The 15,119-nt window shown below is 48.2% G+C and overlaps 1 protein-coding gene across 2 annotated transcripts in view; it reads right to left on the bottom strand.

Annotated features, from left to right (window-relative positions):
* The window catches only part of WASHC4 (WASH complex subunit 4), a 44,555-nt gene extending 41,628 nt beyond the window's left edge, over positions 1-2,927 (bottom strand). For both annotated transcript variants that reach the window (XM_088676731.1, XM_035128666.3), the window contains exon 1: positions 2,775-2,927. In XM_088676731.1, coding sequence (XP_088532857.1) covers positions 2,775-2,835 — 61 coding nt within the window. In that variant the 5' untranslated portion in view covers positions 2,836-2,927. The remainder of the gene's footprint in view (positions 1-2,774) is intronic.
* Positions 2,928-15,119: the final 12,192 nt, after the last annotated feature.

Genomic DNA, 15,119 nt, shown 5'->3' on the forward strand with positions numbered 1-15,119 from the left:
TTTCTATAAAATAACGGATTCCAGCATTACATAGTCAATTACACAAGAGTTCACATATGAGTCAAATATACTGTTCAGAAGCTATAATTTAAGACAATCAAAGGCATCATCCCACAAAAGCTACACAGGAAGTTTTAAATGAAATGATTTAGAGAATAAATATTTTTAACCAGCTTTACAAGATAGCTTTCATCTTGCTTTCTTTATCATCTTGCTTCCCTGACCCACCTGCAAGGTGATTTGAAAGGCAGATGTTAAATGTCAAAGTTTTCCTGTTTTTTGTTTCATTTAATCTAATTACTTCAATATTCTGTGAATTCTGTGTGGAAAACATTATAAACGTCTGTTGCATATGCCAGAAAGAGCAGGTAGACAGAATGTCAAGATAGGAAATTTAGTTTTTCCTTTAAAAAAAAAGGCCATCGATATGCTATAGATCAATGTGACAAAAATGGATCAGTTCACGACATTCTCCAAGTAAGGGTTGTGTATTAGATAAAGCATGATAATTCAATTCAAATTATGCATAGCATACTAATATGACGTGTACATGCAAGTGTGTGGAAGAACAATTTACATAAGGTTTAAATTTTAACACCATGAAATCATTGTCACATGCAATTATTCTTGTGTTTTTTAAATGAAGGTTGTGAAAACAAAGTGGAAGAGAGTGTCCAGTTTCTTCAAACTAAAGTGAAGAGAGTGAAAGCCACATACCACCCAACTAAATTATTTCAGCATGACTTAATTTTTCTGGCTAATGACTAGTGTAGCTGCAAGAATAAAGCCTAACTGTGTCTAAGAAGAAAGCACATACTTAATGAGAAAGCAAAGAATAGGCAACCAAAAATTTGGGGAAGATTTGGAATAAAGTGGCTATTTTAGAAGAATAAAGCGAAACAGAACCCCAAAGACACAGGCAAAGAGAATGGAAAGTGTTATTACTGTATTAACAAGGAAGCTGCTTGTCAGAAAGAGTGCAAAGCCTCAATTGAAAGGTGGGAAGGGCACTTCCAGAAATCAAGCTGCAGCCCAACACTCAGAACACAGAGGTTTCTTACTGCCAGCTGACCTACAGCAAGTTGCATTACAATAACCAATAGCTTTCCATATTGGACCTATCAATGGCTGCTTGCCAGAATGGCTATGTTCTGCCTAATAACGGAAATCACAAGTGGGAAAGTGCTATTTCACTTCAGTCCTGTTTGTGGGCTCCCTATAGGCGTAAAGTGTGAGAATACTATGCTGGTCTAAGTGAGCTTTTGGTCTGATCCAGCAGGACACTTCTAACATTCTATATTAGACCTAATGTTGTTGAACCTGTGGTATGTATACAATCATTTGTTCAGTATTCATTTGAAATAATCTCCTTACCCCAAACTTCCATATTGACAATCACTTATAAAAAGATAAGATTCCCTGTTTTACCCACAGAGATGCAATAAAACTCAGGGGAAATCTATCAAACTCTTGTCAGTCCAAAAACAGAGCAGATAAATGTTGGTGATTGTATGGATCTCCGCCACACAACAAATCTTGAATTCAGGTGTCTGCTAAAGTGACAGAGAGTTGATTATACATTTCCGCTCCATAGCAAACCAGAACTACCACCACACTCCAGATGTATATTGACAACCATGATGCACAGCAACAATTCCCTCTTAATTCAAACATGAGATTGCTTAATCACGTATGTTTGGAAACTTTTGAAGCACAGTGCAACTTGCAAGAAGCATGGCTAAAGAGTTATAAAAAGGAGACGAATTTTACTCCCTATCCCAATGCATGTTTATTGGCAGCAGGAGGACTATCTGCGTTATAGAACCAGAGGGTAGCATTGTAATCCCCAATAAATTAATTCGGGGGGGGAGGGGCATGATTGTTTATAGTAGAAAAAATGCAACTATAAAATAATTAAAAACATGTAGACTGTTACTCATACTGTATCATACTATCCTCTGGACTGAGTTTCTATTTTGGACCATTAAGTCAAGTGGGAGGTGGTAATGGAACATGGCCGAAATGGTAAAACTGACAGCATGCAAAAAAAGAAAGAAAGAAAGAAAGAAAGAAAGAAAGAAAGAAAGAAAGAAAGAAAAGGGGGGTGTCATCTTTGTTAATTACTGGAACCAGACTTTTAACAAGAAACAAGTTTTTAACAGTACAATCCCACGCATGCCTGCTCAGAAGTTAAGATCCATAAGACCTTTTCCATCCCATTTCGGGATAGAGACTCCCTCCTCTCAACCTGGCAGGAATTCGTGTGCTATTGATTTTTGGCCTCTGGGAAGAAAGGAGGTGATTTTTGTACAGGTAATGATGATGACACCCTTGTACCCTTCAACCACCTTGACCGCGAGCAAATGGGTTGCTGAAGAGCGTGGCTGCCAAAGGTGCCAGCTTCCCAAAGAGGGAGCTTGAGGCTGCCTCTGGTCATCTCCCTACCCCACCCCATAAGACCACCCCCACCCCCCAAAAAAGATACACAAGGCTGCTGACAGGCAGGCAGGCAGTCTCTGGGCAGGGCATGGCAGGCAAAAGGCCTCCCTCAGGGGTCAGTCGGGGCGGGACAGAGAGAGAAGGGAGCTGTGGGGAGGCGAGGCCCCTTTTCATGGGGGAGGCCGTTTTGACTACGGGAGGGTGGGGGGGAGCGGGATGTCCTCAAGAGCAGAATGACTCAACCCTCCCCCCATCCCTCCAAAATGGGGGGGACCAATCCCGCTGTTGGGTCCCCTCAGAGAATGAGACACGCTTCCCGCCTCCCTCGCGCTTACTCTGAGAACCGTCGTCGACACGGTCGAACTCCCAGTCCGGCGAGAGGGTCTCCAGCGCCATGACGGACCCGCGCCCAGCGGCGGCGCCAGCAAGAGCAGCAGAAGCAGCAGCAGACCTGCCCCTTACCACCCGACTCCAAAGACACGGGACTTCCTGCCACGCCCGCAAGGCAGGCTGGGAAATGGAGTTTCCGGAGCTCGGGGCGGCCGCGGCGCTTTGGGCTGTTAGAGGGGCGCCCAAACAGCGGCCCCTGCCGGGTGAAGCGGGCCTGGCAACCGGGGAGGGAAGCTCGTGACAGGCAGCGGGAGGTGCAGTTTCAGCCCGCACTGAAAACTGAAAGCAAATATATTCCGATTTGCAGCAGCAGGGCAATTTTAGGAATGTCAACTCAGAATCAGGCCCTTGCAATCCGGGGCACATTCAGCTGAGAGTTAAACCTAATTGTTATGTACTGAGCTGAATCCTAGAACAATAGGATTCAGAAACAGCGAGAGCTACCCAATCCAACTCCAGGTGGAAGTGAATCCGCAACCTGATTGGCCTGCTGGAGCAGCCAATCAGGCGGCTGGCAGAAGTGAATCTGCTACCTGATTGGCCTGTAGGAGCAGCCAATCAGGCTGCAGGCAGAAGTCAATCCACAATATAATTGGCCCACAGGTGTAGCCCTGAAGTAGCCAATCACGCAAGGCCCATTGTGTAAATAATGTATATAAGCAGATGGTTTTGGGAAAAGAGCCATTCTTCTTCTCCTCTTCTCCTTGATGACTATGAGCTGAATAAAGAGCATGAAATTCACTCTCGACTCCGAGTACATTTCACTGGCGACGAAGGTGGGATCCTGCTGAGCTGACCGCCACCACGCACTGCACCGCAGCACCGCCACCTGCTGCACCGCTGCATCGCACCGTGCATCCAGGCTTCAGCTCCAGGACCCAAGGAACCCAGAATGGCAACCGACAGCAGCTTCTCGCCATTCAAACCAGCATCAGGAGACTGGGAAGGGTACGCCGCCCGTTTCAACTTCCTCCTGCAAGCGAAAGAAGTCACCAACGATGCCATGAAGAGGGCGACATTCTTCAGCGTCTGTGGAGAGGAGACGTTTGAAATCGCCCGGGCTCTCCTTGCACCTAGAGATGTCGCTACCGTCTCTTACAAAACAATAATGGAACGGCTGAAGGAGCACTTCTCACCACAGCCCTCGGTGGTAGCTTGCCGAAATGCCTTCTACGCAAAGCGGCAAGCCCCGGGGGAAACCATAACTGGGTTTGTGACCTCCCTCCGCCAAGCTGCCCGGCTATGCAACTTCTCAGAGTTGGAGAACATGCTTCGTGACCGCCTCGTCGGTGGCCTGAGGGACGAGATGTTGCAACGACGCCTCTACGCCAAAAAAGACCTCACGTTCCAGATTGCTCTGGAGGAAGCCCTGGCAACCGAAGCCGCTGAGAGGTCAACGCAAGAGGCACGACCGGCCCCGCCATCCCAACCGAGGGTCTACCACGAAGACCTCACCGACAAATCCGAATCTGACAGGGAGGAAGTACACCGAGTACAGCGGCGCACTCAAGCAGCACACACACCACAGCAGCCTCGACGAGAAGGAGGGAACTGTGCAAGCTGCGGGGAGAACCACGAGAGGAGGACCTGTCGTTTCCGCAACGCAGAGTGCAGGCAGTGCAGAAAATTGGGACACATCGCCCGGGTGTGTCGGGCTCGACTCACCCGTCGACAAGCATCAGATGACCGACCCAGGAGCCCCAGGTCACACGGCACCATGCACCAAGGCAACTCGACGGAGATCACGGACTACCAGGTATTCCAGTTGCCCCATCCCAGCACAGAGAAAATTTATATAGAGGTACAGATAGAGGGAGCCCCATGCCGCATGGAGCTGGACACGGGTTCAACTCTATCCATAATCTCGGCCCGAACATTAAGGGAACTGTGCCCTAATGGGGGTCCCAAACTAAGGCCGGCCCCATTCACCCTCCGGGACTTCCAGAAACGTAAGGTCCCTACAATGGGGGTGGGGACCTTCAGGGTGCAATATCGAGGGCGAAAGCAACAATTGGACTTGCTGGTAGTTAAGGGCCCCTACGTTAGCTTACTGGGACTGGCATGGTTTGGACCTCTGGGGCTAGCCGTTACCGGGGTGAACCGCACTAGCTTACAAGTGGACGTGGACGCCATATGCAAAGAGTTTCCAGGGGTTTTCGATGGGGCATTGGGACGATATACAGGACCCCCCATTGCCCTACAGCTAGACCCCGCTGTACGACCCATCAGGCACAAGGCCCGCCGGGTCCCGTTCGCCCTGAAACCCCGCATAGACGAGGAATTGGACCGACTCGTGGAGCAAGGAGTGCTGGAGCCGGTGCCCAACGCCCCCTGGGAAACTCCAATTGTCACACCCGTCAAGCCTAACGGTTCGGTCCGCATCTGTGCAGACTACAAATGCACCATAAACAAGGCTCTCACGGCCCATGCATACCCAGTGCCAGTGGTCAGCCATGTCCTCGCCACCCTGGCTGGGTCAAAAATCTTTGGCAAACTGGACTTGGCCCAAGCGTATCAACAGTTGCCTGTGGACGAAGCCACAGCAGAGGCTCAGACGATTGTGACGCACAGAGGGGCATTCAGAGTAAAGCGGCTGCAATTTGGCGTTAGCGTGGCACCAGGCATATTCCAGAATCTAATGGACTCTCTCCTTAAAGGGATTCCTGGCGTCACCCCCTTCTTCGATGATGTACTGATCGCCGGGCCCACACCAGAGGAATTTGAGGACCGCCTCCGCTCCGTCCTGCACCGTTTCCAGACGGCGGGCCTCAAGGTGAAGCGGGAAAAGTGTTTACTGGGAGTGCCGCAGGTGGACTTTCTGGGATTTAAGGTGGATGCAGAAGGGGTCCATCCAACCGGTGACAAGGTACGGGCCATTTGTGAGGCCCCAGCGCCCAAGAGCAAGCCCGAACTTCAGTCATTCTTGGGACTATTGAACTTTTACCATGCCTTTCTTCCGCATAAGGCAGCGGTAGCGGAGCCCCTACACAGACTCCTAGATAAAAGGGCCCCTTGGGTGTGGGGCCAGCGACAAAGGGCCGCATTCCAGGCAGTCAAGGACTTGCTCGTCTCGAACTCGGTCTTGGCACACTTCGACGAGAGGCTGCCAGTGGTGCTGGCATGCGACGCCTCTCCCTATGGCATCGGCGCTGTCCTGGGACACCAACTCCCGGATGGAAGAGAGGTGCCGGTGGCATACTTCTCCCAGACGCTTGCTGCAGCCGAACGAAACTACTCACAGATTGACAAGGAGGGTCTGGCAATCGTGAAGGGCGTAAAAAAATTCCATGATTTCTTGTACGGGCGGCCCTTTACCATAGTGACTGACCACAAGCCGTTGCTTGGCCTGTTTGCCCCCGAGAAGCAGACCCCCCAAGTGTTGTCTCCACGTGTCCTCAGGTGGTCAATTTTCCTTGCCGGCTACCAGTATGCACTAATCCACCGCCCTGGGAAGGCGATGGGCCACGCAGACGCCCTCAGCAGGCTACCACTACCAGAAACAGGCCCCGACCCAGCGCCTGCGCAAGAGGTTATGACCCTGGAGCTGCTTCCCGACCGACCCATTCAGGCACAAGAAGTTGCGCACCATTCCACAAAAGATAGGGTCATCTCCCGGGTCCTGGACTGGGTGTGGCGAGGATGGCCCAGCAGCAGCCCCGGGCCAGAATTCGCTGGCTACACAAACCGCAAACATGAACTGTCGGCCCACAAGGGGTGCCTGTTATGGGGAAGCAGGGTTGTTGTTCCCCAGCCCCTCCGCAAAAGGGTCCTCACAGCCCTACACGAGACACACCCAGGGGTAGTGAGGATGAAGGCCCTTGCCAGGAGTTATGTGTGGTGGCCGGGGATTGACAGAGAGATAGAGGCCTGGGTCCAACACTGCCAGACCTGCCAAGAATCCCGCCCGGATCCCCCAAGGGCCCCAGTCCAGCCCTGGGAGTCCGCCCGACATCCATGGTCACGCTTGCACGTGGACTTCGCTGGCCCCTTCCAGGGAAAAACATTCTTCATAGTGGTGGATTCCTACACCAAATGGCTGGAGGTCGCACTGGTACCGTCCACTTCTACGGCGGCAGCCATCCGGGTACTACGTAAGCTTTTTGCAACCCACGGGCTCCCTGACACCCTCGTCTCGGACAATGGAACCGCATTCACGTCAGAGGAGTTCCAGACCTTCACAGCGCAGAACGCCATCCGCCACATCCGCTCAGCACCATTCCACCCTGCCACCAATGGCCAAGCGGAGCGCATGGTGCGGACCACCAAGGACAGCCTCCGCCGCATGACACAAGGGGACTGGGAATACCGCCTTGCCGCATTTCTTCTAGCACAGCACAGCACCCCAAGCACAACGACGGGCCGGAGCCCAGCTGAACTACTAATGGGCCGGCGCCTTGCAACTAGACTGGACCGACTTCACCCCGACAGAGCTCAGGATGAGGTAGTGGTGGGGAAAGGCAGGAACCCCCGGACATTTGTGGCCCAGGACGCAGTGTACGCAAAGAATTTTGGGGCAGGCCCAGCATGGGTACCCGCCACAGTCACCAAGGTGACCGGTCCCGTGTCGTACGAGGTACTAACGGAAGGGGGGCAATGTTGGCGCCGCCACTGCGACCAGCTACGGCGACGATTCCCAGGAGGAACCCGGGAGGAGAGCGGGACAGAGGGGTCCCAAGGGGACAGCAGGGCAGTGAGGCCTGTAGAGCGAGAGGGGTGGGCAGGGGAAGCAGAAGCAGTGGGCACAGAGGGGCGCCCCGAGGCTGGAAGGACACCGGATCCAGAGCCACAACCTAGTGGTTCAGTGGCGCCAGACCAGACAGCCCCGGCACAGCCAGCAGCCTCGGAACACGAGCCAGAACCAGAACCCCTGACCAAGGAACACCCCAGGCCACAACGCACACGGAGGCGGCCAGCAGACCTTGGGGACTACGAATGCAACTTCCCGGGCAGGACTGGAACTTAGAGGGGAGGGGTGTTATGTACTGAGCTGAATCCTAGAACAATAGGATTCAGAAACAGCGAGAGCTACCCAATCCAACTCCAGGTGGAAGTGAATCCGCAACCTGATTGGCCTGCTGGAGCAGCCAATCAGGCGGCTGGCAGAAGTGAATCTGCTACCTGATTGGCCTGTAGGAGCAGCCAATCAGGCTGCAGGCAGAAGTCAATCCACAATATAATTGGCCCACAGGTGTAGCCCTGAAGTAGCCAATCACGCAAGGCCCATTGTGTAAATAATGTATATAAGCAGATGGTTTTGGGAAAAGAGCCATTCTTCTTCTCCTCTTCTCCTTGATGACTATGAGCTGAATAAAGAGCATGAAATTCACTCTCGACTCCGAGTACATTTCACTAATGGTGCTTACTTCTCTGAATAGGTTATGGTTAGGCAGGGACGACCCACCTGCTAGGTGAGTTGAAGCGACTGCCTCAGGTGGCAGGATCCAAAGAGGCAACAGATTCTGCCTCCAGGGAATGCACTGCCTGCAGAGACCTGGACGCCTGCAACTGGTTCCTGGAGAGCCGGTTTGGTGTAGTGGTTACAGTCTTGGGCTTGCCGCTTGGACCTGACACACTAGGGTCCAAATCCCCACTCGGCCATGAGGCTCCATGGGTCACCTTGGGTCAGTCACTGCCTCTTAGCTTGACCTACCTCACAGGGTTGTTGTGGGGATTAAATAAGGAGAGCGAGAGCCATGTACGCCATCTTGAGCTCATTAGAGGAAAAACGGGGATATAAATGCAATAAATTTATAATCTACTCTTCTCCCATTGATTTAAATAAAACCAATAGCCTACAATTTTCTATGGCTTATGCCGGACTGAAACACCTGCTCTGGTGCTTCATATACGTAGGAGATCACCACAGATCAGAGTTTCCAACTGACATAGCATTTTGCTTCAGATCCAAAGCAGAGACCAGAACTAAGGCTGGAGAGACCACATGTCCTTATAGGAGCAAAAGTCCTTTGAGATTTAAGTTACATTTTTTCCTTAGTAAGAATGACTAAAGGAATGAGCATGCACGAGTAGAAATGTAAGAAACTTTCTCATTTCTTCTTTGTCCTGATTTGTAATATGAGAGCAGTTCCAGTATGAAGCAGGAGGAATCCTGCATGTATTAGACATCGATACCTACATGATGTTGCTTCTGGTGAGTCAAAGCCAACAGGCAGTTGGTGTTTATTTTAAAGTTGTCCGAGTTCACATGAGAAGCATCAAGTGAAGCTGTGAATTGACACGGCTTCATGGACAGATTGGCATCCAGTTATGTGGTTGCCAGTAACTAAGACAGAACTTAATATAGTTGCTGCCACTAAGAGGAGAAGAAAAAAGACTGCAGTACTCAGTACAGTGTTGCAAAGTATTGTGCCTTCCTTGTCGCCTGAGCACATGGAAGTTTGAGGAATATGTTTCCTGAACTTGATTGTGGACCCACAAGGTCACATCCACACCATACATTTAAAGCACTACTTTAACAGACATGACTTGCCTGGGGTGCCTGCCACCCTCTTGCCACACTGGAGTTGTTATGGTTGCCTGTGGCCAGCCCTATGAACTGCAGTGTAATGATAGCCTATTACACATCTATGTACCGTATATAGGAAGAAATAATTTGACAGTGCAAATGCAATTCCACATGCTCAAAGGAGAGATGAGTGTGTATGTGTAGAACCCCTTGGTTTTTGCACTAATTGGGCAGCTGGTCCGTACTAAGTAACTCTTGAATTGTGCTGGTGTTAGTTATAATTTTAAAATCAATCCTTTTTCTAGTTCTCTCACAAGGTGGCACTATATCCTCAGCTACTAGGATTCTGCCCTTCATTTCTACTACTTTTGTTTTCCTCTTAAAATGCTTTAGGATCTGGGAACCTGTGGCCCTCTAGAGGTGGCTGGGCTGTAACTCCCATCATTCCTGACCATTGGGTCATGCTGACTGGGGCCACTGGGAATTGGAGTTCAACAGCCTCTGAAGAGTCACAGCTTCTCTGCTTCTGCCTGCATCTCAATGATGCTGGCCATGTGGCTTAGTTTGCAGGGGAGAGTTCTCTGTTTAAAGGAGTCCTCTATTTGAAGGGAGAATAGGGTTCTTGAAGCTGCTCATCAACACTTACCACCTGGACTGAGCAGGTGGGTCAAGGTGGGTCACTTGGGTCATTACAATGTGATGTATTTCTATTTAATATCCAGTAATGATTTCTCAATATGTACCTATGCATAACTCAGCATATGCACATTTTATGCAAGCTTATATATTCTTTTGTCCTTTTTGGGAGATGCATTTTCTCTTTAGTGGTGATTAACCTAGGTCACATCAGCACCATATACTTAAAGTGCACTTACACCTTTTTTTAAAAAAAAACAATCATGGCTTCTCCCAAATAATCCTGGGATCTGTAGTTTGCTAAGGGTGCTGAGAGTTCATAGGAGACTCGTCATTACAATTCCCAGTAACAAGCAACAGTTCCCAGAATGCTTTGGGGGAGGGCGCCATAGGTGAACCTATGGTCCTCTATAGCAGGCATCCCCAAACTGCGGCCCTCCAGATGTTTTGGCCTACAACTCCCATGATCCCTAGCTAACAGGACCAGTGGTTGGGGAAGATGGGAATTGTAGTCCAAAACATCAGGAGGGCCGAAGTTTGGGGATGCCTGCTCTATAGGTTGTCAGTCCCAGCCAGCATGGTCAGAATAATGCAGATTTTAGTTCAACAACATCTGGAACACTGCAGGAGGTTACCCATCCTTGAAATAAATAAAAGACGGGGGGGGGGGCAAGTTTCTAAAATTCAGTTCATACAATAAAACCTATAGCGGGCTAATACAATTCAGCATAGAAAAGTGCTGCAACTTCAATCAATGCTATACTAAAGCTCAGGTCATAGAAGCTTGCCTGAAGCTGAAGAGAGAGCTTAATATACGCATGCAGCAATACAGATGGCAGCAAAATCAGTAATAAAAGACTCACCATTGCTTTTTGCAGAGAGCAAGGAGGGTGGAGACACACCCTTTGGCAGTAATTCAATCCAACCATAGTTATTATCTTTTTAAGGTATCCTAAGCAGAGTCAAGCAGAACAAAAATAAATAAATAAATCAAAACTAAAACGTGAAAGACTTCTTTCTTGTGAAAACTTGCTTCAGAGCACAGTAAAACTTGAAAATCGGCTACAGATGAACAAATACTACTACACTGGTTTGTAAGAAGATAAAAAGAGATAAGAACAATAAAGCAGAAATGTCTTAAACAGAACTCTAGCTGAATTATAAATGTTGCACAGGCAGAATCTCAGAAATGGCTTCATGTGGGCAGGAAAGGGTCAAAGCCAATACTAGAAAAGACTCAACCAATAAGGAGGACTAGTAGCAGCAGTAGTTCCAGATTTCACACAATATTATGAAATTGATCGGCCATGCTGGTTAGGCCACCTGATTGTTGCTGGAATATAGATGTTGGGGTTTAAAATAAAAACAGGTAACATTGCAATACTAAACATGGTTACGAAGAAATATGTCTATCTAAGTTCAATGGATTTCTAAGTTCGAGGGCAGATCCACATCATACTGTCACATGTTCCACCTAAATTTCTGAGTGGTTCGAGATTCCAGGGGTTCCAAGTCCTTACCCAGGGTTCATGTTTCCTTTTGGAAATAAAGCACAGCAGAGACTGTGGTGTCTTTAGGATATATGGTTTATTTATTGACACTTATATACAACCTGGGCCTACGATGGAGGGGTTCACAGCATCAACACCCCAAGAGGGTCTTGTTTCTCCCATAACTGCAACCCTGGATGCAAGCAGAAATCAGCCGCCGTGCTCTGGCCCTCCCACCAACTTGCCGCCTTTAACCGTCTGCAACCTCCCCCCACCCCCACCCCCAGGTCACATCACCACCAACCCTAAAACTCTAATTCAAATTCTGCCTTTGCCTTCTAACTAATTCTGAGACTCCACACCCAGTGCAACCGAACTGGTCGTACTCCCCTTGAATTTGCCTCTTATTGTATACTAGGCACCCCCAAACTGCGGCCCTCCAGATGTTTTGGCCTACAACTCCCATGATCCCTAGCTAACAGGACCAGTGGGCGGGGAAGATGGGAATTGTAGTCCAAAATATCTGGAGGGCTGAAGTTTGGGGGTGCTTGGTGTAGAGTAGACAATACTGGGCCTAGGGCTAGGGCTAGGGCTCAAAAATCACTTGCAGCTGGGAGGGAAAATCTGGCATCTGACCTCTCTCTCTCTCTCTGGTTAAAAAGTGTGACACTGTAACAACTTCATGGTGAGTACCAGCACCTGTTTCTAGAAAAAAAGGCACTGGGAACAGCACATCAAAATATACAACAAATGCTTATCCATTTCTTGTCTCGGATGCCCATCAACCCTGCATAGCTGCCAAGTTATCCCTTTTTTTAAGGGATTTTGCCTTATGCTGAATAGGCTTCCTCGTGAGAAAAGGGAAAACTTGGCAGCTATGCAACCCTGGGGCAGTTTTGTGCTTTATCAGTTGAGAAACGGGGAGGGAAAAAGCATAGTGGTACCCTTCCAGTTGCTAAAAACAGAACACCCATTTTCAGGGGCATATCTCTGATTATCTGAGTATATCTCTGATTATCTGAGTAGATGCCTGTCTGTATCATGGACTGCTTTTAAGTTCCCTGTGGTTTTAACTGGAGTAGGTGGACTGGTTGACGTAATAGGGCAATTCTAATTGGGATACAATACACAAAAATTAATAGTGGTGTGAGGTGTTCAACATGGTTTTACTCAGACTAGACCCGTGGTAATTAGTGGACCTAACTTAATCATGTTCATTAATATCAATGGGTCTATTCTGAGGAAAAATGTGTTTTAACTACCACCCAGTTTCCCCGTTCCTTTTGGGGCAAAGGGGGGGGGAATCTAGCAATTAATGGTCACTATTGACACACAGTTACACCTGCTGAGCAGAAAACATGAAATACGTGCCCAGTAAAGAGAACAGTGTGACTTTCCCACATAAAGAATCCCTGCAGGGTTGGGTGCAAGCTCAGGCTTTCATGAAACCACTTGCCTCCTACCTGATCCTGCAAGACAAAAACATTTTATAAATCAGAGCAACGAAAGAGGTGTGTCGTTTATGTGTTAATGCTGCTGAGAGAGTTCTTTGAAATAAAATACCCCTATTTGACATCTTGTGGTGCTGAGATGTCCTGCTGTGAGAGAATTTTTCCTTAGTATATATTCTGTACTGGAGCTGTTGGATGGCCCTTATTTGGAAATACATCCTGTTAGATTTTAGGATATCACAGCCTAACACAACAGGTTTCTTAAGACTGCAATTCTTTGGATTATTTTTCAGTTGGAAAATAAATAAGAGTCAGGCGGTATATACGGTACATTTTATGGAAGTAGTAAACTTTAATACGGTCAAAGACCAGCAAAAGAATAATACAATTTAGTTCATGCATTATAATAATATTGAGCACTACACAATGTTAAAATTTTATAACATATTACATGGCTGTTATAAAACTGAGCCTCTGTCACCTCTCCATCTGCTATGGGTTAACGAGGAACTTTATCTTTGGTGGTTGCTTTGGTCATGGCATGTCTTATTCTTGTCACCAAGTAGCAATATTTAGCTACAGCCCTAGTGGTCTCTATATCTGTGTCAGCTAGCAGATAATTGGTGTAAGCTTCTCCTGATCGACCGGATTGTTTGGCTAGGAGCGGTTCAATTAGCTCTTTTCTCGTCTCTTGGTATAACGAACAGTGTAGCAGAACGTGCCCGATTGTTTCAATCTCTTTGTTGTTACATGGGCATAATCTTTGATCAAAGGGAGTCTTGTTATACCTACCAGCTAATAGCACTGAGGGGAGAGCGTTGAAAATGCCCAGTGATGTTTAGGATTATCTACCGACTTAATTTGCCAAATAAATCTTTTGATGGTCATATAGGTGTTGATAATTTGCAGAGAGCCTGGTAAAATCATTTTGTAATTCGTTGTCGGTGATTCTTTCCTTGATTAAATTTTTCACCCTCCCCATTTCCAGACTTAGGAGATGCCCTGCTGAGAGTCCGTATTTTATGGAAGAAATTCAATGAAATGAAAAACAAAAGATTAAGAACTCAGTGGGCAAAATGAAGCAGAACAATTTTTACAATGGTATAATGATTCGTCCATAAAAAGACCGGGTCACACACATCAGGGAAGGCCTTATTAAAGGAAAATTTCGATAGCCACCTAAATATAAAAATGCAGAGCACTTATCTAATTTCTGTGATTATTAAGTTGCTCTGAACTGTTTTTAATACTGCATATTTATTTAATCAAACTTATATACCACCTTTTTCTTCCAAGGAGCTCAAGGTGGTGTACCTACCGTAGTTCTCCTCCTTCCCATTTCATCCTCACAACAAACTTGTGAGGTGGGTTAGGCTAAAAGATGGTGACTGGCCCAAGTCCTAGTCCAATGCTCTAACCATTACACCACACTGCCTCTTTTTGAATGTTATACAGTACCTGAGAGTGAAGGATGGGGAAATATGATTATTTCCATTGGTAACGGATTCAACACCCGTGAAGGCAGTGCACTCTGAAAGGCGGCTTAAGATCTTCAAAATAAACTAACGAGATCACCTAGTGAATGCACACCAAATGCAAGGATTTGAACCAGGTACAGTAGATCATTCTGGATTCAGGTTCAGCCTCTCACCCACCAGATTTAGGGATTTAGGAGAGCAAAACCAGTTTGGTTGCACTCAGGGCCACAGCAACTATGATGTAGAATGGAAAGTGGGAGGCTGGGGACACCAAATGTTGGCATTGCGTGAGGTGCTGCTGAAATTTGAGACCCCAAGGCCAACTGCTGGACCCACTATTCTTAGGACACATAGGAAGCTGCCTTAGACCTGGTCAGCCTTTAGCTCAGTGCGACCTTCTGCATGCAAAGCAGATGCTCTGCCGCTCAGCTACGACCCCTCCCTTCTCGTGGCTGCTGGAAAACCATCTACCTGTTGAATTTCTGCCTGTTCCCAGGCGAAAAATAAAGGGTGCGGGAGGAAAAAGAGGGGGACTTGACTTCTCTCCCAAAGCTAAGCGCAGGGTCCCTCCTGCTTTGAAGGCACATCTCCTACCAGGCAGGCCTCTCTTTGTTTTGTGGGGTGGGGGCGTTTTGTTTCAAATTTGAGGGCGAGGGGAAGCCAAGCAAGCGGCCAGGCGGTCCCCCGCCTCTCCACTGCTGGCGCGGCGGAACTGCTGGCGCGCCTCCCATTTGCGCGCGCCCGCGGAGCTCGCTTCTGGCTGGCCGGC

This window comes from Zootoca vivipara, chromosome 9 (genome assembly GCF_965207765.1).
Source record: "Zootoca vivipara chromosome 9, rZooViv2.hap1.1, whole genome shotgun sequence".
In the NCBI taxonomy this organism is placed as follows: domain Eukaryota; kingdom Metazoa; phylum Chordata; class Lepidosauria; order Squamata; family Lacertidae; genus Zootoca; species Zootoca vivipara.